The sequence below is a fragment of the Nerophis lumbriciformis genome, linkage group LG11 (assembly GCF_033978685.3).
Source record: "Nerophis lumbriciformis linkage group LG11, RoL_Nlum_v2.1, whole genome shotgun sequence".
In the NCBI taxonomy this organism is placed as follows: Eukaryota; Metazoa; Chordata; class Actinopteri; order Syngnathiformes; family Syngnathidae; genus Nerophis; species Nerophis lumbriciformis.
In genome coordinates this window covers 48094805-48121029 of record NC_084558.2, presented here as the reverse complement: position 1 = coordinate 48121029, position 26225 = coordinate 48094805, and the positions used below count along the sequence as shown (strand labels likewise).

General features: G+C 36.0%; 1 protein-coding gene across 1 annotated transcript; it reads right to left on the bottom strand.

Moving 5' to 3' along the window:
• On the bottom strand, nucleotides 1-24426 carry ak3 (adenylate kinase 3). The gene is made up of 5 exons (XM_072914158.1): nucleotides 24180-24426; nucleotides 18775-18894; nucleotides 5536-5708; nucleotides 3836-3954; nucleotides 1-786 (listed from the first exon to the last, which is right to left on the bottom strand). Exons 1-5 carry the CDS (start codon nucleotides 24325-24327, stop codon nucleotides 675-677), a joined length of 672 nt encoding a protein of 223 aa, XP_072770259.1. The 5' UTR covers nucleotides 24328-24426; the 3' UTR covers nucleotides 1-674.
• Nucleotides 24427-26225: the final 1799 nt, after the last annotated feature.

Genomic DNA, 26225 nt, shown 5'->3' with positions numbered 1-26225 from the left:
TCTTGCATCAGATTGAGCCACAACTTTTTATTGCATACAAACATTTGAGTTATTTTTTTATTTTATTTTTTTATTTGTGGTGATTTAAAAATGTCCATGGGTGTTGTTGTCGTTTGTCATCTCCTCCACTTTATTGTACGTTCACACGTGCGTGACAAAGTCCCTACCATGCCAGGTGGGGTACGTGGTGCTCGTCTGCCCCCTCCAGGGCAACAAAAGGCAGAAAGAAAGAAGGTTCCTTGTTTAAAAAGTCCCCCTCCAAAAGGCACACACTTACTTCTAGAACCTTACACGTCCTTTCCTCTCACCACTTATAATTATTATTAATAATCACATTCCCTCTCACCAGTAATAATGATTAATAATCACGTTCCCCTCACCACTAATAATTATTAATAATCATGTTTCCTCTCAATAGTAATAATTATAATAAATCACATTCCCTTTCACCAGTAATAATGATTAATAATCATGTTCCCTCTCAACACTAATACTTATTAATAATCACGTTCCCTTTCACCACTAATAATGATTAATAATCACGTTACTACGTAAAGGTGCTGAAGAAACCTTAGTGGTCTTCTAGGAGTGTTTACAAAAAGTCTCAGACGGATGAGACATGATTGACATGGTCCATAATTATGTAATAATATTATTAATAATAATAAGAGAGTCTAGGCCACTCCCTTGTTGACCACAGCAAACTTTTTGTGTAGGAAGGCTTCAACGTGCGGCCAAATCTTGTTGGTCTCTGTCCCTCTGAAGGTCTCCAACACTCCTTTACTCCTGCAACACACATCATAACTCATATTTCATGTCACTCATAATTTATACAACAACTGTAGTATTCTAGGACAAGTCTTGTGTACTTGTAGTATTCTAGGACAAGTCTTGTGTACATGTAGTATTCTAGAACAATACTTGTGTACCTGTAGTATTCTAGGACAATACTTGTGTACCTGTAGTATTCTAGGACAAGTTTTGTGTACCTGTAGTATTCTAGAACAATACTTGTGTACCTGTAGTATTCTAGCACATGACTTGTGTACTTGTAGTATTCTAGTACAAGACTTGTGTACCTGTAGTATTCTAGGACAAGACTTTTGTACCTGTAGTATTCTAGGACAAGACTTGTGTACCTGTAGTATTCTAGAACAAGTCTTGTGTACCTGTAGTATTCTAGAACAGGACTTGTGTACCTGTAGTATTCTAGGACAAGACTTGTGTACCACTAGTATTCTAGGACAGGACTTGTGTTCCTGTGGTATTCTAGTACATGACTTGTATACCTGTAGTATTCCAGGACAAGACTTGTGTACCAGTACTATTTTAGTGCATGACTTGTGTACCTGTAGTATTCTAGGACAAGTCTTGTGTACCTGTAGTATTCTAGTACATGACTTGTGTACTTGTAGTATTCTAGTACATGACTTGTGTACCTGTAGTATTCTAGGACAAGACTTGTGTACCTGTAGTATTCTAGTACAAGACTTGTGTACCAGTAGTATTCTAGGACAGGACTTGTGTACATGTAGTATTCTAGGACAATACTTGTGTACCTGTAGTATTCTAGCACATGACTTGTGTACTTGTAGTATTCTAGTACAAGACTTTTGTACCTGTAGTATTCTAGGACATGACTTGTGTACCTGTAGTATTCTAGGACAAGACTTGTGTACCTGTAGTATTCTAGGACAAGACTTGTGTACCTGTAGTATTCTAGAACAAGTCTTGTGTACCTGTAGTATTCTAGGACAAGACTTGTGTACCACTAGTATTCTAGGACAGGACTTGTGTTCCTGTGGTATTCTAGTACATGACTTGTATACCTGTAGTATTCCAGGACAAGACTTGTGTACCAGTACTATTTTAGTGCATGACTTGTGTACCTGTAGTATTCTAGGACAAGTCTTGTGTACCTGTAGTATTCTAGTACATGACTTGTGTACCTGTAGTATACTAGTACATGACTTGTGTCCCTGTAGTATTCCAGGTCAAGACTTGTGTACCTGTAGTATTCTAGGACATGACTTGTGTACCTGTAGTATTCTAGGACAAGACTTGTGTACCTGTAGTATACTAGTACATGACTTGTGTCCCTGTAGTATTCCAGGACAAGACTTGTGTACCTGTAGTATTCTAGCACAATACTTGTGTACCTGTAGTATTCTAGAACAATACTTGTGTACCTGTAGTATTCTAGAACAAGTCTTGATACCTGTAGTATTCTAGAACTATACTTGTGTACCTGTAGTATTCTAGTACATGACTTGTGTACCTGTAGTATACTAGTACATGACTTGTGTCCCTGTAGTATTCCAGGTCAAGACTTGTGTACCTGTAGTATTCTAGGACATGACTTGTGTACCTGTAGTATTCTAGAACAATACTTGTGTACCTGTAGTATTCTAGGACAAGACTTGTGTACCAGTAGTATTTCAGAACAGGACTTGTGTACCTGTAGTATTCTAGGACAAGACTTGTGTACCTGTAGTATTCTAGGACAGGTCTTGTGTACATGTAGTATTCTAGGACAAGACTTGTGTACCTGTAGTATTCTAGGACAAGTCTTGATACCTGTAGTATTCTAGGACAAGACTTGTGTACCTGTAGTATTCTAGGACAAGTCTTGATACCTGTAGTATTCTAGGACAAGACTTGTGTACCTGTAGTATTCTAGGACAAGACTTGTGTACCTGTAGTATTCTAGGACAAGACTTGTGTACATGTAGTATTCTAGTACATGACTTGTGTACCTGTAGTATTCTAATACATGACTTGTGTACCTGTAGTATTCTAATACATGACTTGTGTACCTGTAGTATTCTAGAACAAGACTTGTGTACCTGTAGTATTCTAATACATGACTTGTGTACCTGTAGTATTCTAGAACAAGACTTGTGTACCTGTAGTATTCTAGAACAAGCTTTGTGTACCTGTAGTATTCTAGGACACGACTTGTGTACCTGTAGTATTCTAGAACAATACTTGTTTACCTGTAGTATTGTAGCACAATACTTGTTTACCTGTAGTATTATAGCACAAGACTTGTGTACCTGTAGTATTCTAGGACATGCTTGTGTACCTGTAGTATGCCAGTACATGACATGTGTACCTGTAGTATTCTAGGACAAGACTTGTGTACCTGTAGTATTCCAGTACATGACTTGTGTACCTTTAGTATTCTAGTACATGACTTGTGTACCTGTAGTATTCTAGGACAGGACTTGTGTACATGTAGTATTCTAGGACACGACTTGTGTACCTGTAGTATTCTGGAACAAGACTTGTATACCTGTAGTATTCTAGTGCATGACGTGTGTACCTGTAGTATTCTAGGACACGACTTGTGTACCAGTAGTATTCTAGAACAGGACTTGTGTACCAGTAGTATTCTAGCACAGGACTTGTGTACCAGTAGTATTCTAGTTCATGACTTGTGTACCTGTAGTATTCTAGTGCAAGACGTGTGTACCTGTAGTATTCTAGGACAAGTCATGTGTACCTGTAGTATTCTAGAACAATACTTGTGTACCTGTAGTATTGTAGGACAAGACTTGTGTACCTGTAGTGTCCTAGTACATGACTTGTGTACCTGTAGTATTCTAGGACAAGACTTGTGTTCCTGTAGTATTCTAGGACACTACTTGTGTACCTGTAGTATTCTAGTGCAAGACTTGTGTACCTGTAGTATTCCAGTACAAGCCTTGTGTACCTGTAGTATTCTAGCATATGACTTGTGTACTTGTAGTATTCCAGTACAAGACTTGTGTACCTGTAGTATTCTAGTACAAGACTTGTGTACCTGTAGTATTCTAGTACATGACTTGTGTACCTGTAGTATTCTAGGACAGGCTCGGTCTGGGTTTGGTAGGCCTTCAGTCTCCTCATGACTGTCTCAGGTGTGTCATCATCCCTCTGGATCAGAGGTTCACCTGTGACATCATCACGACCCTAAAAGCCACAATGAAAGGTTAACGACATGGACGGATCAATAGGATGTGACTCAGTAAGTGATGGACCACTAAGTCATAGATCAATAAGTGATGTTTTAATAAGAGTTGGATCAATAAGTGATGGATCGATATTTGATGGATTAATAAGTGATGGATGATAACTAAATGCTGAGACAACAACAACAATTAAGAGAATTCCCAAAGAAAGTCTGATTGTTGACAAATATTCTTACATATATTTTACATTCAAAACACCTGCAGTGATTAAAAGTACTTAGAATGATGGAAAATAAGAGTGATTAAAAGCACTTAGAATTATGAATAATAAAGGCGTGATAAAAGCACTTAGAATGAAGAAAAATAAAGGAGCGATTAAAAGTACTTACAATTATGAATAATACAGGATTAATTAAAAGTACTTGGAGTGATTAAAAGTACTTAAAATTATGAAAAATAAAGGAGTGATTAAAAGCACTTAGAATTATAAATAATAAAGGAGTGATTAAAAGTACTTATGAGGAAAAATAAGAGTGATTAAAAGCACTTAGAATTATGAATAATAAAGGGCTTATTAAAAGTACTTACAATTATGAATAATAAAGGATTAATTAAAGTACTTGGAGTGATTAAAAGTACTTAAAATTATGAAAAATAAAGGAGTGATTAAAAGCACTTAGAATTATAAAAAATAAATGAGTGATTTAAAGCACTTAAATTATGAAAATTAAAGGACTGATTAAAAGTACTTACAATGTTGAATAATAAAGGATTAATTCAAAGTACTTAAGCGTGATTAAAAGTACTTAGAATTATGAAAAATAAAGGAGTGATTAAAAGCACTTAGAATTATGAATAATAAAGGGCTGATTAAAAGTACTTACAATTATGAATAATAAAGGATTAATTAAAAGTACTTGGAGTGATTAAAAGTACTTAGAATTATGAAAAATAAAGGAGTGAATAAAAGCACTTAGAATGATGAAAAATAAAGGAGTAATTAAAAGCACTTACAATGATGAAAAATGAGAGTGATTAAAAGCACTTAGAATTATGAAAAAAAGGAGTAATTAAAAGTACTTAGAATTATGAAAAATAAAAAAGTGAATAAAAGCACTTAGAATGATGAAACATAAAAGAGTGATCAAAAGCACTTATAATGATGAAAAATAAAGGAGTGATTAAAAGCACTTATAATGATAAAATAAAGGAGTGATTAAAAGTACTTACAATGTTGAATAATAAAGGATTAATTCAAGGTACTTGGAGGGATTAAAATCACTTAGAATTATGAACAATAAAGGAGTGATTAAAAGTACTTCAAATTACAAAAATTAAAGGAGTGATTAAAAGTACTTACAATGTCGAATAATAAAGGATTAATTAAAAGCACTTAGAATTATGAAAAATAAATGAGTGATTAAAAGCACTTAAAATTATGAAAATTAAAGGAGTGATTAAAAGCACTCAGAATTATGAAAAATAAAAGAGTGATTAAAAGCACTTAGAATTATGAAAAATAAAAGAGTGATTAAAAGCACTTGGAATGATGAAAAATAAAAGAGTAATTAAAAGCACTTACAGGCACTTTAGGCGGGTTGAAGTCCACGTTGTAAACTCTGCCGCTGGGCAGGTGAGTCCAGCGAGAAGTCAGTCGTTGTCTGATGATGTGAAAAGGAACCTGCAGGTTGATGACCGTGTCCACGCTGTAACTCTCCTCCAGAGACTCTGCCTGAGACAACGTGCGAGGGAAACCTGCAGGACCACATAACATGACCTAACTTTCAGTCACGCTTCTTTCTCTCCTAAAACTAGCAGGTGTCTGTTTCTTAGCTAGCTGACTACTTCCTGGTTTTACAGAGGACGTCGTAACATTTTACTTTTAGAAGTCAGTTAACTGATCAAATGTAATTTAAGAAGTGAAAAAATAAAATTAATTGTGTCATAAAATGTGTATTTTTAACCGTAGGAGTGCTTGTTTGTTAGCTAGCGGACTACTTCCTGGTTCAGGAAAGACGACGTAAGATTACAAAACTGTAACATTTTACTTTTTCGAAGTCAGTTAACTGATCAAATGTAACCTAAGAAGTGAAAAAATAAAATGCGTATTAACCGTTGGAATGCTTGTTTGTTAGCTAGCTGACTACTTCCTGGTTCACCACGGACGACGTAAGATTACAGAACTTCCATGTTCATCTACTTCCTGTCATGTTCATCTACTTCCTGTCATGTTCATCTACTTCCTGTCCTGTGTTGTAAACAAGTTTCATGTTCATCTACTTCCTGTCTTGTGTTGTAAACAACTTCCATGTTCATCTACTTCCTGTCCTGTGTTGTAAACAACTTCCATGTTCATCTACTTCCTGGCTTGTGTTGTAAACAACATTCATCTTCATCTACTTCCTGTCTTGTGTTGTAAACAACTTCCATCTTCATCTACTTCCTGTCTTGTGTTGTAAACAACATTCATCTTCATCTACTTCCTGTCTTGTGTTGTAAACAACTTCCATGTTCATCTACTTCCTGGCTTGTGTTGTAAACAACATTCATCTTCATCTACTTCCTGTCTTGTGTTGTAAACAACTTCCATCTTCATCTACTTCCTGTCCTGTGTTGTAAACAACTTCCATCTTCATCTACTTCCTGTCTTGTGTTGTAAACAACTTCCATCTTCATCTACTTCCTGTCTTGTGTTGTAAACAACTTCCATGTTCATCTACTTCCTGTCCTGTGTTGTAAACAACTTCCATCTTCATCTACTTCCTGTCTTGTGTTGTAAACAACATTCATCTTCATCTACTTCCTGTCTTGTGTTGTAAACAACTTCCATCTTCATCTACTTCCTGTCCTGTGTTGTAAACAACTTCCATCTTCATCTACTTCCTGTCTTGTGTTGTAAACAACTTCCATCTTCATCTACTTCCTGTCTTGTGTTGTAAACAACTTCCATCTTCATCTACTTCCTGTCTTGTCATGAACATGGACGTTGTTTACAACTCAGGACAGGAAGTAGATGAACATGGAAGTTGTTTACAACACAGGACAGGAAGTAGATGAACAAGGAAGTTGTTTACAACACAGGACAGGAAGTAGATGAAGATGGAAGTTGTTTACAACACAGGACAGGAAGTAGATGAACATGGAAGTTGTTTACAGCACAAGACCGGAAGTAGATGAACATGGAAGTTGTTTACAACACAAGACGGGAAGTAGATGAACATGGAAGTTGTTTACAACACAAGACGGGAAGTAGATGAAGATGGAAGTTGTTTACAACACAAGACGGGAAGTAGATGAAGATGGAAGTTGTTTACAACACAAGACAGGAAGTAGATGAACATGGAAGTTGTTTACAACACAAGACGGGAAGTAGATGAAGATGGAAGTTGTTTACAACACAAGACAGGAAGTAGATGAACATGGAAGTTGTTTACAACACAAGACAGGAAGTAGATGAACATGGAAGTTGTTTACAACACAGGACAGGAAGTAGATGAAGATGGAAGTTGTTTACAACACAGGACAGGAAGTAGATGAAGATGGAAGTTGTTTACAACACAGGACAGGAAGTAGATGAAGATGGAAGTTGTTTACAACACAGGACAGGAAGTAGATGAACATGGAAGTTGTTTACAGCACAAGACCGGAAGTAGATGAACATGGAAGTTGTTTACAACACAAGACGGGAAGTAGATGAACATGGAAGTTGTTTACAACACAAGACAGGAAATAGATGAAGATGGAAGTTGTTTACAACACAAGACAGGAAGTAGATGAACATGGAAGTTGTTTACAACACAAGACGGGAAGTAGATGAAGATGGAAGTTGTTTACAACACAAGACAGGAAGTAGATGAAGATGGAAGTTGTTTACAACACAAGACAGGAAGTAGATGAACATGGAAGTTGTTTACAACACAAGACAGGAAGTAGATGAACATGGAAGTTGTTTACAACACAGGACAGGAAGTAGATGAAGATGGAAGTTGTTTACAACACAGGACAGGAAGTAGATGAAGATGGAAGTTGTTTACAACACAAGACAGGAAGTAGATGAACATGGAAGTTGTTTACAGCACAAGACGGGAAGTAGATGAACATGGAAGTTGTTTACAACACAAGACGGGAAGTAGATGAACATGGAAGTTGTTTACAACACAAGACAGGAAGTAGATGAACATGGAAGTTGTTTACAACACAAGACAGGAAGTAGATGAACATGGAAGTTGTTTACAACACAGGACAGGAAGTAGATGAACAAGGAAGTTGTTTACAACACAAGACAGGAAGTAGATGAAGATGGAAGTTGTTTACAACACAAGACAGGAAGTAGATGAACATGGAAGTTGTTTACAACACAAGACAGGAAGTAGATGAACATGGAAGTTGTTTACAACACAAGACAGGAAGTAGATAAACATGGAAGTTGTTTACAACACAAGACAGGAAGTAGATGAACATGGAAGTTGTTTACAACACAAGACCGGAAGTAGATGAACATGGAAGTTGTTTACAACACAAGACAGGAAGTAGATGAACATGGACATTGTTTACAACACAAGACAGGAAGTAGATGAAGATGGAAGTTGTTTACAACACAAGACAGGAAGTAGATGAACATGGAAGTTGTTTACAACACAAGACAGGAAGTAGATGAACATGGAAGTTGTTTACAACACAGGACAGGAAGTAGATGAACAAGGAAGTTGTTTACAACACAGGACAGGAAGTAGATGAAGATGGAAGTTGTTTACAACACAAGACAGGAAGTAGATGAACATGGAAGTTGTTTACAACACAAGACAGGAAGTAGATGAACATGGAAGTTGTTTACAACACAAGACAGCAAGTAGATGAACATGAAACTTGTTTACAACACAGGACAGGAAGTAGATGAACATGACAGGAAGTAGATGAACGTGGAAGTTCTGTAATCTTACGTCATGTTCATCTACTTCCTGTCTTGTGTTGTAAACAACTTCCATGTTCATCTACTTCCTGTCTTGTGTTGTAAACAACTTCCATCTTCATCTACTTACTGTCTTGTGTTGTAAACAACTTTCTTGTTCATCTACTTCCGGTCTTGGAAGTTGTTTACAACACAAGACAGGAAGTAGATGAACATGGAAGTTGTTTACAACACAGGACAGGAAGTAGATGAACAAGGAAGTTGTTTACAACACAGGACAGGAAGTAGATGAAGATGGAAGTTGTTTACAACACAAGACAGGAAGTAGATGAAGATGGAAGTTGTTTATAACACAAGCCAGGAAGTAGATGAACATGGAAGTTGTTTACAACACAAGACAGGAAGTAGATGAACATGGAAGTTGTTTACAACACAAGACAGGAAGTAGATGAACATGGAAGTTGTTTACAACACAGGACAGGAAGTAGATGAACAAGGAAGTTGTTTACAACACAAGACAGGAAGTAGATGAAGATGGAAGTTGTTTACAACACAAGACAGGAAGTAGATGAACATGGAAGTTGTTTACAACACAAGACAGGAAGTAGATGAACATGGAAGTTGTTTACAACACAAGACAGGAAGTAGATAAACATGGAAGTTGTTTACAACACAAGACAGGAAGTAGATGAACATGGAAGTTGTTTACAACACAAGACCGGAAGTAGATGAACATGGAAGTTGTTTACAACACAAGACAGGAAGTAGATGAACATGGACATTGTTTACAACACAAGACAGGAAGTAGATGAAGATGGAAGTTGTTTACAACACAAGACAGGAAGTAGATGAACATGGAAGTTGTTTACAACACAAGACAGGAAGTAGATGAACATGGAAGTTGTTTACAACACAGGACAGGAAGTAGATGAACAAGGAAGTTGTTTACAACACAGGACAGGAAGTAGATGAAGATGGAAGTTGTTTACAACACAAGACAGGAAGTAGATGAACATGGAAGTTGTTTACAACACAAGACAGGAAGTAGATGAACATGGAAGTTGTTTACAACACAAGACAGCAAGTAGATGAACATGAAACTTGTTTACAACACAGGACAGGAAGTAGATGAACATGACAGGAAGTAGATGAACATGGAAGTTCTGTAATCTTACGTCATGTTCATCTACTTCCTGTCTTGTGTTGTAAACAACTTCCATGTTCATCTACTTCCTGTCTTGTGTTGTAAACAACTTCCATCTTCATCTACTTCCTGTCTTGTGTTGTAAACAACTTTCTTGTTCATCTACTTCCGGTCTTGGAAGTTGTTTACAACACAAGACAGGAAGTAGATGAACATGGAAGTTGTTTACAACACAGGACAGGAAGTAGATGAACAAGGAAGTTGTTTACAACACAGGACAGGAAGTAGATGAAGATGGAAGTTGTTTACAACACAAGACAGGAAGTAGATGAAGATGGAAGTTGTTTATAACACAAGCCAGGAAGTAGATGAACATGGAAGTTGTTTACAACACAAGACAGGAAGTAGATGAACATGGAAGTTGTTTACAACACAAGACAGGAAGTAGATGAACATGGAAGTTGTTTACAACACAGGACAGGAAGTAGATGAACAAGGAAGTTGTTTACAACACAAGACAGGAAGTAGATGAAGATGGAAGTTGTTTACAACACAAGACAGGAAGTAGATGAACATGGAAGTTGTTTACAACACAAGACAGGAAGTAGATGAACATGGAAGTTGTTTACAACACAAGACAGGAAGTAGATAAACATGGAAGTTGTTTACAACACAAGACAGGAAGTAGATGAACATGGAAGTTGTTTACAACACAAGACCGGAAGTAGATGAACATGGAAGTTGTTTACAACACAAGACAGGAAGTAGATGAACATGGACATTGTTTACAACACAAGACAGGAAGTAGATGAAGATGGAAGTTGTTTACAACACAAGACAGGAAGTAGATGAACATGGAAGTTGTTTACAACACAAGACAGGAAGTAGATGAACATGGAAGTTGTTTACAACACAGGACAGGAAGTAGATGAACAAGGAAGTTGTTTACAACACAGGACAGGAAGTAGATGAAGATGGAAGTTGTTTACAACACAAGACAGGAAGTAGATGAACATGGAAGTTGTTTACAACACAAGACAGGAAGTAGATGAACATGGAAGTTGTTTACAACACAAGACAGCAAGTAGATGAACATGAAACTTGTTTACAACACAGGACAGGAAGTAGATGAACATGACAGGAAGTAGATGAACATGGAAGTTCTGTAATCTTACGTCATGTTCATCTACTTCCTGTCTTGTGTTGTAAACAACTTCCATGTTCATCTACTTCCTGTCTTGTGTTGTAAACAACTTCCATCTTCATCTACTTCCTGTCTTGTGTTGTAAACAACTTTCTTGTTCATCTACTTCCGGTCTTGGAAGTTGTTTACAACACAAGACAGGAAGTAGATGAACATGGAAGTTGTTTACAACACAGGACAGGAAGTAGATGAACAAGGAAGTTGTTTACAACACAGGACAGGAAGTAGATGAAGATGGAAGTTGTTTACAACACAAGACAGGAAGTAGATGAAGATGGAAGTTGTTTATAACACAAGCCAGGAAGTAGATGAACATGGAAGTTGTTTACAACACAAGACAGGAAGTAGATGAACATGGAAGTTGTTTACAACACAAGACAGGAAGTAGATGAACATGGAAGTTGTTTACAACACAGGACAGGAAGTAGATGAACAAGGAAGTTGTTTACAACACAAGACAGGAAGTAGATGAAGATGGAAGTTGTTTACAACACAAGACAGGAAGTAGATGAACATGGAAGTTGTTTACAACACAAGACAGGAAGTAGATGAACATGGAAGTTGTTTACAACACAAGACAGGAAGTAGATAAACATGGAAGTTGTTTACAACACAAGACAGGAAGTAGATGAACATGGAAGTTGTTTACAACACAAGACCGGAAGTAGATGAACATGGAAGTTGTTTACAACACAAGACAGGAAGTAGATGAACATGGACATTGTTTACAACACAAGACAGGAAGTAGATGAAGATGGAAGTTGTTTACAACACAAGACAGGAAGTAGATGAACATGGAAGTTGTTTACAACACAAGACAGGAAGTAGATGAACATGGAAGTTGTTTACAACACAGGACAGGAAGTAGATGAACAAGGAAGTTGTTTACAACACAGGACAGGAAGTAGATGAAGATGGAAGTTGTTTACAACACAAGACAGGAAGTAGATGAAGATGGAAGTTGTTTACAACACAAGACAGGAAGTAGATGAAGATGGAAGTTGTTTACAACACAAGACAGGAAGTAGATGAACATGGAAGTTGTTTACAACACAAGACAGGAAGTAGATGAACATGGAAGTTGTTTACAACACAAGACAGGAAGTAGATGACCATGGAAGTTGTTTACAACACAAGACAGGAAGTAGATGAACATAGAAGTTGTTTACAACACAAGACAGGAAGTAGATGAACATGAAAGTTGTTTACAACCAGTGTTGGGACTAACTTCATGTACTGTTACTGTAACGCCGTTAGTTTCGGCGGTAACTAGTAATCTAACGCGTTATTTTTTTATATTCAGTAACTCAGTTACCGTTACTACATGATGCGTTACTGCGTTATTTTACGTTACTTTTTATGTAGTATAAAGTGTGTTTTATCGGAGGGCTGCTGTGTCATCGTTCTGATTCTTCTTGTGTCACAAGCCGGAGAAGAGAGAGAGACACGCGCTCTGTGTGTGAGTGTGGGTGTGAGTGTGGGGAGGGAGGGGGGGGGCGTGTCTGATCATGGCGGAGCCAGAAGTCGAGTTTGCTAACATGGAGATATTTTCACTACTTTTCTTTTGTCGAGCACAAAGAAAAGAACATTTTAGTTAAATGTAAATTGTGCTTTGGATCAAAGATGCCATCTACTGCCCAAAACAGCAATTCAAATCTGCTGAAACAAGCTACATAGCAACATGCTTCGACGAAGCTAGTAAAGAGAGACAGAGACTCTGATGCCACTTTACCTGCACCACCACCACTTCAGGATTAACTCTGCCTCTGCTCATTCACCGCTGAAGGTACACACACTCTGTCAATCAATGTTCCCTCTAATTTTTCATGTGTGTGAGCAAACGCAAAAACTCCCTGAGCATTGAGTGGAGCCCATGTGAGCAACTTTAGACGTGCACACTGTGGCTACACCAGCAGCACACCTGTCCCAAACATGACTAAATAACAAGTTCAATCTCCATCCATCCATCCATTTTCGACCGCTTGTCCCTTTCGGGGTCGCTGGAGCCTATCTCAGCTGCATTCGGGCGGAAGGCTGGGTACACCCTGGAAAAGTCCCCACCCATCGCAGGACCAACACAGATAGACAGACAACATTCTCTTAATATTATAATCAAATGACAGCAGTCATTTCCATTTCTAATATAAGTGTTTAGGCCCACTTACAATGACAATAACAACAAATATTGTTTTTCATGAACTGTGTACTTGTATTGTTTGTCTGGGTGGAGGTCCTGCTTTGGAAATAATTTGTACCCCTTTCAGACATTGCATTTAGTTCCCATTAAAACATTCACATGTTGCACAATGAGATGTAAGCAGGGGATCATGTGTACAATCCTGCAACTTCCTGTTTGTAAAAAATATATTTTTATTAGTATGTATTTAATATATTAACAGCATTTAATGATTAATATTTGTAAATTAAGATTCCTAATAAATGACACTAGAATAGGCACACATTTGATTGGTAAATCATAGAGTAACGACCTGGAATGACACTTTATGTGTGGTGTTGGAGTTGTCCGACTTTTTGTGTGGCTGTAAACGCATCACTGGTTAAGTGCCATACAGGTAAAAGCCAGTAAATTAGAATATTTTGAAAAACTTGATTTATTTCAGTAATTGCATTCAAAAGGTGTAACTTGTACATTATATTTATTCATTGCACACAGACTTATGCATTAAAATGTTTATTTCATTTAATTTTGATGATTTGAAGTGGCAACAAATGAAAATCCAAAATTCCGTGTGTCACAAAATTAGAATATTACTTAAGGCTAATACAAAAAAGGGATTTTTAGAAATGTTGGCCAACTGAAAAGTATGAAAATGAAAAATATGAGCATGTACAATACTCAATACTTGGTTGGAGCTCCTTTTGCCTCAATTACTGCGTTAATGCGGCGTGGCATGGAGTCGATGAGTTTCTGGCACTGCTCAGGTGTTATGAGAGCCCAGGTTGCTCTGATAGTGGCCTTCAACTCTTCTGCGTTTTTGGGTCTGGCATTCTGCATCTTCCTTTTCACAATACCCCACAGATTTTCTATGGGGCTAAGGTCAGGGGAGTTGGCGGGCCAATTTAGAACAGAAATACCATGGTCCGTAAACCAGGCACGGGTAGATTTTGCGCTGTGTGCAGGCGCCAAGTCCTGTTGGAACTTGAAATCTCCATCTCCATAGAGCAGGTCAGCAGCAGGAAGCATGAAGTGCTCTAAAACTTGCTGGTAGACGGCTGGGTTGACCCTAGATCTCAGGAAACAGAGTGGACCGACACCAGCAGATGGCATGGCACCCCAAACCATCACTGATGGTGGAAACTTTACACTAGACTTCAGGCAACGTGGATCCTGTGCCTCTCCTGTCTTCCTCCAGACTCTGGGACCTCGATTTCCAAAGGAAATGCAAAATTTGCATGGTTGGGTGATGGTTTGGGGTGCCATGTCATCTGCTGGTGTCGGTCCACTCTGTTTCCTGAGATCCAGGGTCAACGCAGCCGTCTACCAGCAAGTTTTAGAGCACTTCATGCTTCCTGCTGCTGACCTGCTCTATGGAGATGGAGATTTCAAGTTCCAACAGGACTTGGCGCCTGCACACAGCGCAAAATCTACCCGTGCCTGGTTTACGGACCATGGTATTTCTGTTCTAAATTGGCCCGCCAACTCCCCTGACATTAGCCCCATAGAAAATCTGTGGGGTATTGTGAAAAGGAAGATGCAGAATGCCAGACCCGAAAACGCAGAAGAGTTGAAGGCCACTATCAGAGCAACCTGGGCTCTCATAACACCTGAGCAGTGCCAGAAACTCATCGACTCCATGCCACGCCGCATTAACGCAGTAATTGAGGCAAAAGGAGCTCCAACCAAGTATTGAGTATTGTACATGCTCATATTTTTCATTTTCATACTTTTCAGTTGGCCAACATTTCTAAAAATCCCTTTTTTGTATTAGCCTTAAGTAATATTCTAATTTTGTGACACACGGAATTTTGGATTTTCATTTGTTGCCACTTCAAATCATCAAAATTAAATGAAATAAACATTTTAATGCATCAGTCTGTGTGCAATGAATAAATATAATGTACAAGTTACACCTTTTGAATGCAATTACTGAAATAAATCAAGTTTTTCAAAATATTCTAATTTACTGGCTTTTACCTGTATGTGCATGTGTTGGCGCAAGTGAGAAAGAGCGAGCGGCTGCTGCTGATATAACAGTGATGTGTTTATGGCCGACAATAAAGAGTTTTGCTCAGTAAAGTGATGGATGGAATTCATGTCCTCAAAGCGTTTCAACAGACGTATTATTATATTTGAACAATAATGACGAAAATGGTTTTCTCTGTCGTGTCCGTGTCGTGTCGAAAATTGTTATGCGCTTATTTTTTTATTTGATTTTGTGCGTGGCATAGATTTGTCGTGCGCAGAGGACGCTTGAGCAGTGCGCAATTGCACAGGCGCGCTCCTTAGAGGGAACGTTGCTGTCAATTCTCTTATATACTCTTTCATTTTAGACTTCTAGAGTGTTTGATTATCACATCACTCTAAATGTATAGACTATAAAGTTCACAAACATAAAGAGGGATCCTAGTGGGCCAGGCCAATCTTTCCTTATCTCTAAACTAAAACTGGGGAAATGTGTCGAGTGTTCTGGGCTTCAGACATGATTTTGTGTCAGAATTTCTTGAGGAAAAAATGCCTGGTTAGGCTTTGTGTATGTAGTGTGTGCCTTTCTTGCTTTACAGCTATGCTGTTATTATGCTGTGTGTTACTTATGTATGTTATGTTGCAGCTATTTAAAATAGTTTTGTCAATTTGTTCTGGCCAGAAACAAATTGGCCTTTGTAACATATCTTTGTCTTTGTGTGTCGTATGTCGACCACATTGCTTAGCAGAGTTGAGTGATACAAATGTATGTCAAGTTGATCAACACATTGTATTATTCTCCACTACAATAACAGTACTGAAATAAAGGCTAAAAGGGCATTAATTGGAGCTTTAAAAAAAAAAAGAAGAAAAAAAGAAGTAACTAAATAGTTACTTTTCACAGTAACGCATTACTTTTTGGTGTAAGTAACTGAGTTAGTAACTGAGTTACTTTTGAAATGAAGTAACTAGTAACTATAACTAGTTACTGTTTTTCAGTAACTAACCCAACACTGTTTACAACACAAGACAGGAAGTAGATGAAGATGGATGTTGTTTACAACACAAGACAGGAAGTAGATGAAGATGGGTGTTGTTTACAACACAGGACAGGAAGTAGATGAAGATGGATGTTGTTTACAACACAGGACAGGAAGTAGATGAAGATGGATGTTGTTTACAACACAAGACAGGAAGTAGATGAAGATGGATGTTGTTTACAACACAGGACAGGAAGTAGATGAAGATGGATGTTGTTTACAACACAAGACAGGAAGTAGATGAAGATGGATGTTGTTTACAACACAGGACAGGAAGTAGATGAAGATGGATGTTGTTTACAACACAAGACAGGAAGTAGATGAAGATGGATGTTGTTTACAACACAGGACAGGAAGTAGATGAAGATGGAAGTTGTTTACAACACAAGACAGGAAGTAGATGAAGATGGAAGTTGTTTACAACACAAGACAGGAAGTAGATGAACATGGAAGTTGTTTACAACACAAGACAGGAAGTAGATGAACATGGAAGATGTTTACAACACAGGACAGGAAGTAGATGAAGATGGAAGTTGTTTACAACACAAGACAGGAAGTAGATGAACATGGACGTTGTTTACAACACAGGACAGGAAGTATATGAAGATGGAAGTTGTTTACAACACAAGACAGGAAGTAGATGAACATGGAAGTTGTTTACAACACAAGACAGGAAGTAGATGAACATGGAAGTTATTTACAACACAAGACAGGAAGTAGATGAACATGGAAGTTGTTTACAACACAGGACAGGAAGTAGATGAACATGGAAGATGTTTACAACACAGGACAGGAAGTAGATGAAGATGGAAGTTGTTTACAACACAAGACAGGAAGTAGATGAAGATGGAAGTTGTTTACAACACAAGACAGGAAGTAGATGAACATGGAAGTTGTTTACAACACAAGACAGGAAGTAGATGAACATGGAAGTTGTTTACAACACAAGACAGGAAGTAGATGAACATGGAAGTTGTTTACAACACAAGACAGGAAGTAGATGAACATGGAAGTTGTTTACAACACAAGACAGGAAGTAAATGAAGATGGAAGTTGTTTACAACACAAGACAGGAAGTAGATGAAGATGGAAGTTGTTTACAACACAAGACAGGAAGTAGATGAACATGGAAGTTGTTTACAACACAAGACAGGAAGTAGATGAACAGGGAAGTTGTTTACAACACAGGACAGGAAGTAGAGGAAGATGGAAGTTGTTTACAACACAAGACAGGAAGTAGATGAACATGGAAGTTGTTTACAACACAAGACAGGAAGTAGATGAAGATGGATGTTGTTTACAACACAAGACAGGAAGTAGATGGACATGGAAGTTGTTTACAACACAAGACAGGAAGTAGATGAACATGGACGTTGTTTACAACACAGGACAGGAAGTAGAGGAAGATGGAAGTTGTTTACAACACAAGACAGGAAGTAGATGAACATGAAAGTTGTTTACAACACAAGACAGGAAGTAGATGGACATGGAAGTTGTTTACAACACAAGACAGGAAGTAGATGAACATGGACGTTGTTTACAACACAAGACAGGAAGTAGATGAAGATGGAAGTTGTTTACAACACAAGACAGGAAGTAGATGAACATAGAAGTTGTTTACAACACAAGACAGGAAGTAGATGAACATGGAAGTTGTTTACAACACAAGACAGGAAGTAGATGAACATGGAAGTTCTTTACAACACAAGACAGGAAGTAGATGAAGATTAATGTTGTTTACAACACAAGACAGGAAGTAGATGAACATGGAAGTTGTTTACAACACAAGACAGGAAGTAGATGAAGATGGATGTTGTTTACAACACAAGACAGGAAGTAGATGGACATGGAAGTTGTTTACAACACAAGACAGGAAGTAGATGAACATGGACGTTGTTTACAACACAGGACAGGAAGTAGAGGAAGATGGAAGTTGTTTACAACACAAGACAGGAAGTAGATGAACATGAAAGTTGTTTACAACACAAGACAGGAAGTAGATGGACATGGAAGTTGTTTACAACACAAGACAGGAAGTAGATGAACATGGACGTTGTTTACAACACAAGACAGGAAGTAGATGAAGATGGAAGTTGTTTACAACACAAGACAGGAAGTAGATGAACATAGAAGTTGTTTACAACACAAGACAGGAAGTAGATGAACATGGAAGTTGTTTACAACACAAGACAGGAAGTAGATGAACATGGAAGTTCTTTACAACACAAGACAGGAAGTAGATGAAGATTAATGTTGTTTACAACACAAGACAGGAAGTAGATGAACATGGAAGTTGTTTACAACACAAGACAGGAAGTAGATGAACATGGAAGATGTTTACAACACAGGACAGGAAGTAGATGAAGATGGATGTTGTTACCGTCCAGCAGCCAGCTGCTGTGTTGCAGGAGTGTCAGCTCTCCGAGGATGAGGCGAGATATGATCTGATCTGGAACCAGCTGGCCTTCATCGATACTCGCCTTCATCAGCAGCCCCAGCTCTGACAACACACACACACACACAACATGACACACTATATAACACACAACATGGCACATAATATAACATACTATATGTCACACTATTTAACACACTATATAACACACAACATGGCACACTATAACACACAATGTCACACAATATAACACACAACATTGCACATAATACAAGTACCGGTATAACACACTGTGTCACACAATATAACAACCTATATAGCACTATATTTCACACAAATTAACACACAATACAACACACTGTCACTCAATGTCACATAATATGTCACACAATATATGCTAAATGACTCAAGTTTCATGTAACATTATGGACTTTCATTAATTGTTAACACACAAATACAGTACATATATATACATATATATATATATATATATACACACACACACACACACATACATATATACACATATGTATATACATATATAAACAGTCACGATCAAAAGTTGACATACACTTGTAAAGAACATAATGTCATGGCTATCTTGAGTTTTCCAATACTTTGTACAACTCTTATTTTTTTGTGATAGAGTGATTGGAGCACATACTTGTTGGTCACAAAAAACATTCATGAAGTTTGCTTCTTTTACTAATTTATTATGAGTCTACTGAAAATGTGAGCAAATGTTCTGGGTGAAAAGTATACATACAGCAATGTTAATATTTGCTCACATGTCCCTTGGCAAGTTTCACTGCAATAAGGCGCTTTTGGTAGCCATCCAGAAGCTTCTGCTTGAATTTTTTTACCTTTCCTCTTGACAAAATTGGTGCAGTTCAGCTACATTGGTTGGTTTTCTGACATGGACTTGTTTCTTCAGCATTGTCCACATGTTTAAGTCAGGACTTTGGGAAGGCCATTCTAAAACCTTCATTCCAGCCTGATTTAGCCATTCCTTTACCACTTTTGACGTGTGTTTGGGGTCATTGTCCTGTTGGAACACCCAACTGCGCCCAAGACCCAACCTCCGGGCTGATGATTTTAGCTTGTCCTGAAGAATTTGGAGGTAATCCTCCTTTTTCATTGTCCCATTTAAAGCACCAGTTCCGTTGGCAGCGAAACAGGCCCAGAGCATAATACTACCACCACCATGCTTGACGGTAGGAATGGTGTTCCTGGGATTAAAGGCCTCACCTTCTCTCCTCCAAACATATTGCTGGGTGTTGTGGCCAAATGGCTCCATTTTAGTTTCATCTGACCACAGAACTTTCCCCCAGAAGGTCTTATCTTTGTCCATGTGATGTCAGATGAAACAAAATCGAGCTGTTTGGCCACAATACCCACTTCTGTCATGTAGAGGATCTTTGACTAGCACTGTCCACAACAGATTACTTGTGTTGTTATTCATGACTACGGTATCTATTTGGTGATACAAAATATGACAGAGGCTTGCATTGACATTATATCGTCGATATATTGACTATATATACACTATATACAGTCAATATATTGACATTATATAGTCAATATTTTGACATTATATACACATTATATAGCCAATATATTGACATTATATAGTCAATATATTGACATTATATACACATTAAATAGCCAATATATTGACATTATATAGTCAATATATTGACATTGTATACACATTATATAGCCAATATATTGATATTATATAGTCAATATATTGACATTATATACACTATATATAGTCAATATATTGACATTATATACACTATATATAGCCAATATATTGACATTATATACTCAATTTATAGTCAGTATATTGACATTATATACACATTATATAGTCAATATATTGAAATTATATACACATTATATAGCCAATATATTGACATTATATACTCAATTTATAGTCAGTATATTGGCATTATATAGTCAATATATTGAAATTATATACACATTATATAGCCAATATATTGACATTATATAGCCAATATATTGACATTATATACTCAATTTATAGTCAGTATATTGGCATTATATAGTCAATATATTGAAATTATATACACATTATATAGCCAATATATTGACATTATATAGTCAATATATTTACATTATATACACTATATTTAGTCAATATAATTACATTATATAGTCAATATATTGACATTATATACACTATATTTAGTCAATATAATGACATTATATAGTCAATATATTGACATTATATACACATTATATAGCCAATATATTGACATTATATACACTATATATAGTCAGTATATTGACAGTATATACACATTACATAGCCAAAATATTGACATTATATAGTCAATATATTGAAATTATATACACATTATATAGCCAATATATTGACATTATATAGTCAATATATTGACATTATATACACTATATTTAGTCAATATAATGACATTATATAGTCAATATATTGACATTATATACACATTATATAGCCAATATATTGACATTATATACACTATATATAGTCAGTATATTGACAGTATATACACATTACATAGCCAATATATTGACATTATACATAAAATATATTGACATTATATACACATATAGTCAATATATTGGCATTATATACACTACATATAGTCAGTATATTGACATTATATACACATTATATAGTCAATATATTGACATTATATACACATTATATAGTCAATATATTGACGTTATATACACTATATATATATATATATATATATATATATATATATATATAATTGACATTATATACTCTATAGTCAGTATATTGACAGTATGTACACATTATATAGTCAATATATTGACATTATATACACATTATATAGTCAATATATTGACGTTATATACACTATATATATATATATATATATATATATATATATATATATATATATATATATATATATATATAATTGACATTATATACTCTATAGTCAGTATATTGACAGTATGTACACATTATATAGTCAATATATTGACATTATTTACACTAAATATAGCCAAAATATTGACATTATATACTCTATAGTCAGTATATTGACAGTATATACACATTATATAGCCAATATATTGACATTATATACACATATTGTCAATATATTGACAGTATATACACATTATATAGCCAATATATTGACATAATATACACATTACAATATACACCTACTCAGTGGCCTAGTGGTTAGAGTGTCCGTCCTGAGATCGGTAGGTTGGGAGTTCAAATCCCGGCCGAGTCATACCAAAGACTATAAAAATGGGACCCATTACCTCCCTGCTTGGCACTCAGCATCAAGGGTTGGAATTGGGGGTTAAATCACCAAAATGATTCCCGGGCGCAGCCACCGCTGCTGCCCACTGCTCCCCTCGCCTCCCAGGGGGTGATCAAGGGTGATGGGTCAAATGCAGAGAATAATTTCGCCACACCTAGTGTGTGTGTGTGGTACTTTAACTTTAACTTTAACATTATATAGTCAATATATTGAGATTATATATACAATATATTGACATTATATACACATGAAATAGCCAAAATATTGATATTATACACACAATATATTAACATTATATACACATTATATAGTCAATATATTGACATTATATACACATTATATAGCCAATATATTGACATTATATAGTCAATATATTTACATTATATACACTATATTTAGTCAATATGATGACATTATATAGTCAATATATTGACATTATATACACTATATTTAGTCAATATGACATTATATAGTCAATATATTGACATTATATACACATTATATAGCCAATATATTGACATTATATACACTATATATAGTCAGTATATTGACAATATATACACATTACATAGCCAATATATTGACATTATATAGTCAATATATTGAAATTATATACACATTACATAGCCAATATATTGACATTATATACACATTATATAGCCAATATATTGACATTATATAGTCAATATATTGACATTATATACACTATATTTAGTCAATATAATGACATTATATAGTCAATATATTGACATTATATACACTATATATAGTCAGTATATTGACAGTATATACACATTACATAGCCAATATATTGACATTATATAGTCAATATATTGAAATGATATACACATTATATAGCCAATACATTGACATTATATACACATTATATAGCCAATATATTGACATTATATAGTCAATATATTGACATTATATACACTATATTTAGTCAATATAATGACATTATATAGTCAATATATTGACATTATATACACATTATATAGCCAATATATTGACATTATATACACTATATATAGTCAGTATATTGACAGTATATACACATTACATAGCCAATATATTGGCATTATACATAAAATATATTGACATTATATACACATTATATAGTCAATATATTGGCATTATATACACTATATATAGTCAGTATATTGACATTATATACACATTATATAGTCAATATATTGACATTATATACACATTATATAGACGTTATATACACTATATATATACATATATATAATATATATATATATATATATATATAATTGACATTATATACTCTATAGTCAGTATATTGACAGTATGTACACATTATATAGTCAATATATTGACATTATTTACACTAAATATAGCCAAAATATTGACATTATATACTCTATAGTCAGTATATTGACAGTATATACACATTATATAGCCAATATATTGACACTATATACACATATTGACAGTATATACACATTATATAGCCAATATATTGACATAATATACACATTATATAGTCAATATATTGAGATTATATATACAATATATTGACATTATATACACATGAAATAGCCAAAATATTGATATTATACACACAATATATTAACATTATATACACATTATATAGTCAATATATTGACATTATATACACATTACAAAGACAATATATTGACATAATATAGATGTACTAAAACGAGTAGTAGTGCAGGGACAAGCACACTAGTCCTTAGCAACATTGTACGTTATCTATGTGCACCAATATAACTTGATATCATAATCCTAATAATCATGCACGTAGTTTGTGTGTTGCATTAGAATAATAACATCTTTGTCTTGCTTATCTTTACTGCTTGAGTGTGCAGTCAAGGTGACGCGAAGGAGCAGACCTTCTTCCAAAGTCCAACCACTTGTTTCCAGTGTAAACTCCTTGGACTAGCAGCAAAGCAGTCTGATGACGTCACTTTTAACCCTCTGTGTGTGTGTGTGAGATAAGCGGGGTCTCATCTCATCTCATCATCAACATAACAACATTTTCAGCAAAGTTTTGGGGTGGAGGGGGGGAAAAAAGTGCAAAGTCACCAGTTTGAGCGTCGATGTTGGCTCTCAGAATGTCCCCACTGGAGATGTGCTGGAGGCCCAAACTTTTGCTGATCCGGCCGGAAATTGTGCCTTTACCGGAGCCGGGAGGCCCCATGATGACGGCCCGGTAGAGCCTGTGCAGAAGCATGGCGCGACAGAAGACGAACTCCGACACTCAGCTTTCTTTCTCCCTTCCTGGCCATCAAGCACACGGCAGTTTTCTTCTGGTGACGTCAGCATCAGGGGGCGTGTCCTGGAGGGTGGCCGCGCCTCCTTCCTTCAAGCAACCCGAGGAGGAAGCTGCGCAGAGCAGAATGCGCACAATTCCTTCCAGACCCGGGCAAGTGTTTGTATTGTTACGTAAGTAATTAGAAGATATTTCCTCAAACTATTTGTATATTTTATATTTAGACGGTTATGGTGATGGGTACGGAACAAAATGAGCTATAAATCCATTCAGATGTGCCTCATATCATATTAATAATTTAGGAAAGGGATTATCATGCAAATGTGATCATGTTTACCAGTAGGTTCGGTTGTTGTTTTTAATCATGTGCCGCCATCTGCAGGCCAAGAGTAGAATGACACCGTCGTTTCTAGGCGTTCGGTTGTTTTTAATCATGTGCCGCCATCTGCAGGCCAGAAGTAGAATGACACCCTGTCGTTTCTAGGCCTTGTCCTCCATCCATCCATTTGTTTGTAATAATAAACATAACATTTTTAATATGCAAAAACACTCGAGGAATGAAAACCTGCCTCATTTTTTGGGGCTTCGTTCAATGAAATGGCTGCCATCAAAAAGTTATTATATTCATTGTATTTATTAGAATTGTTTTAAATAATTATATATATATATTTTTCCGTTTTATTTTAATAAGGTGGAATGAAAAGTGTATTTTAAGCACAACTATTAGTTTTTCTAAAATTCTGTGTTTTTAAAATAATAAAATCTAGTCTGTAGTTTATTCCTTTTCACATAAAACAATAAAGATGGTGCAAAGTCTGTTTCAATGGAAAAAGTCTTGACAAAAAATGACAAAATCCAAAATTAAAAGGTTGTTTTTATGCTCAATGTTTAAAAAAAAAAAAAGAAGTGTGACTGTACCATAGATGATCTTTGATTAAAACGTTTTTTTTTTACTGTGGATTCCTACAAAGAGCAAAGCGCTCTTGTCTAATAGTGTTTTTTACAGTAGATCCTTACCAACAGTAGAGTGCTCTTGTCAAATAGAGGATCTTTGCCGAGTGTTTTTACAGTAGATCCTTAACAACGGTAAAGTGCTCGTGTCATAAGTCTCCTGAAGGAATCAATAAAGTATTACCTATCTATCTATCATATAGAGGATCTTTGACAAGTGTTTTTACAGTAGATCCTTAACAACGGTACAGTGCCCGTGTTATGTAGAGGATCTTTGACTAGAGTTTTTATAGTAGATCCTTAACTGTATCAAAATCCAAAATCGAAAGGTTAATTTTATGCTCAATGTTTTAAAAAAGTGTGACTGTACCATAGATCATGATCTTTGACTAAAACGTGGATTCCTGAAAAAAGCAAAGCGCTCCTGTCGTCAAATAGAGGATCTTTGCTTAGTGTTTTTTTTTTTTTTTTTTTTTTTTTACAGTAGATCCTTACCAACAGTAGAGTGCTCTTGTCAAATAGAGGATCTTTGCTTAGTGTTTTTTTTTTTACAGTAGATCCTTACCAACAGTAGAGTGCTCTTGTCAAATAGAGGATCTTTGCCTAGTGTTTTTACAGTTGATCCTTAACAACGGTAGAGTGCTCCTGTTATATAGAGGATCTTTGCCTAGTGTTTTTGCGGTAGATCTTAACAACGGTAAAGTTAATCTGAAAGACCGTGCTAGCTGCTTATTTTATTGTACCAATGCCGTTTAATGACCTTGTCCCGGTGTAGATACTGATCTCTTATCAGGCTGCAGTGACCTCTGCTGGTTGTTCAGGGGAGTGTGTAGGTCACATTTATTTGTGCATCTGGTTTGTGGGAGGAATGTCTCATCGACACAAAAGCAAAAAAAAAGCGATCCACA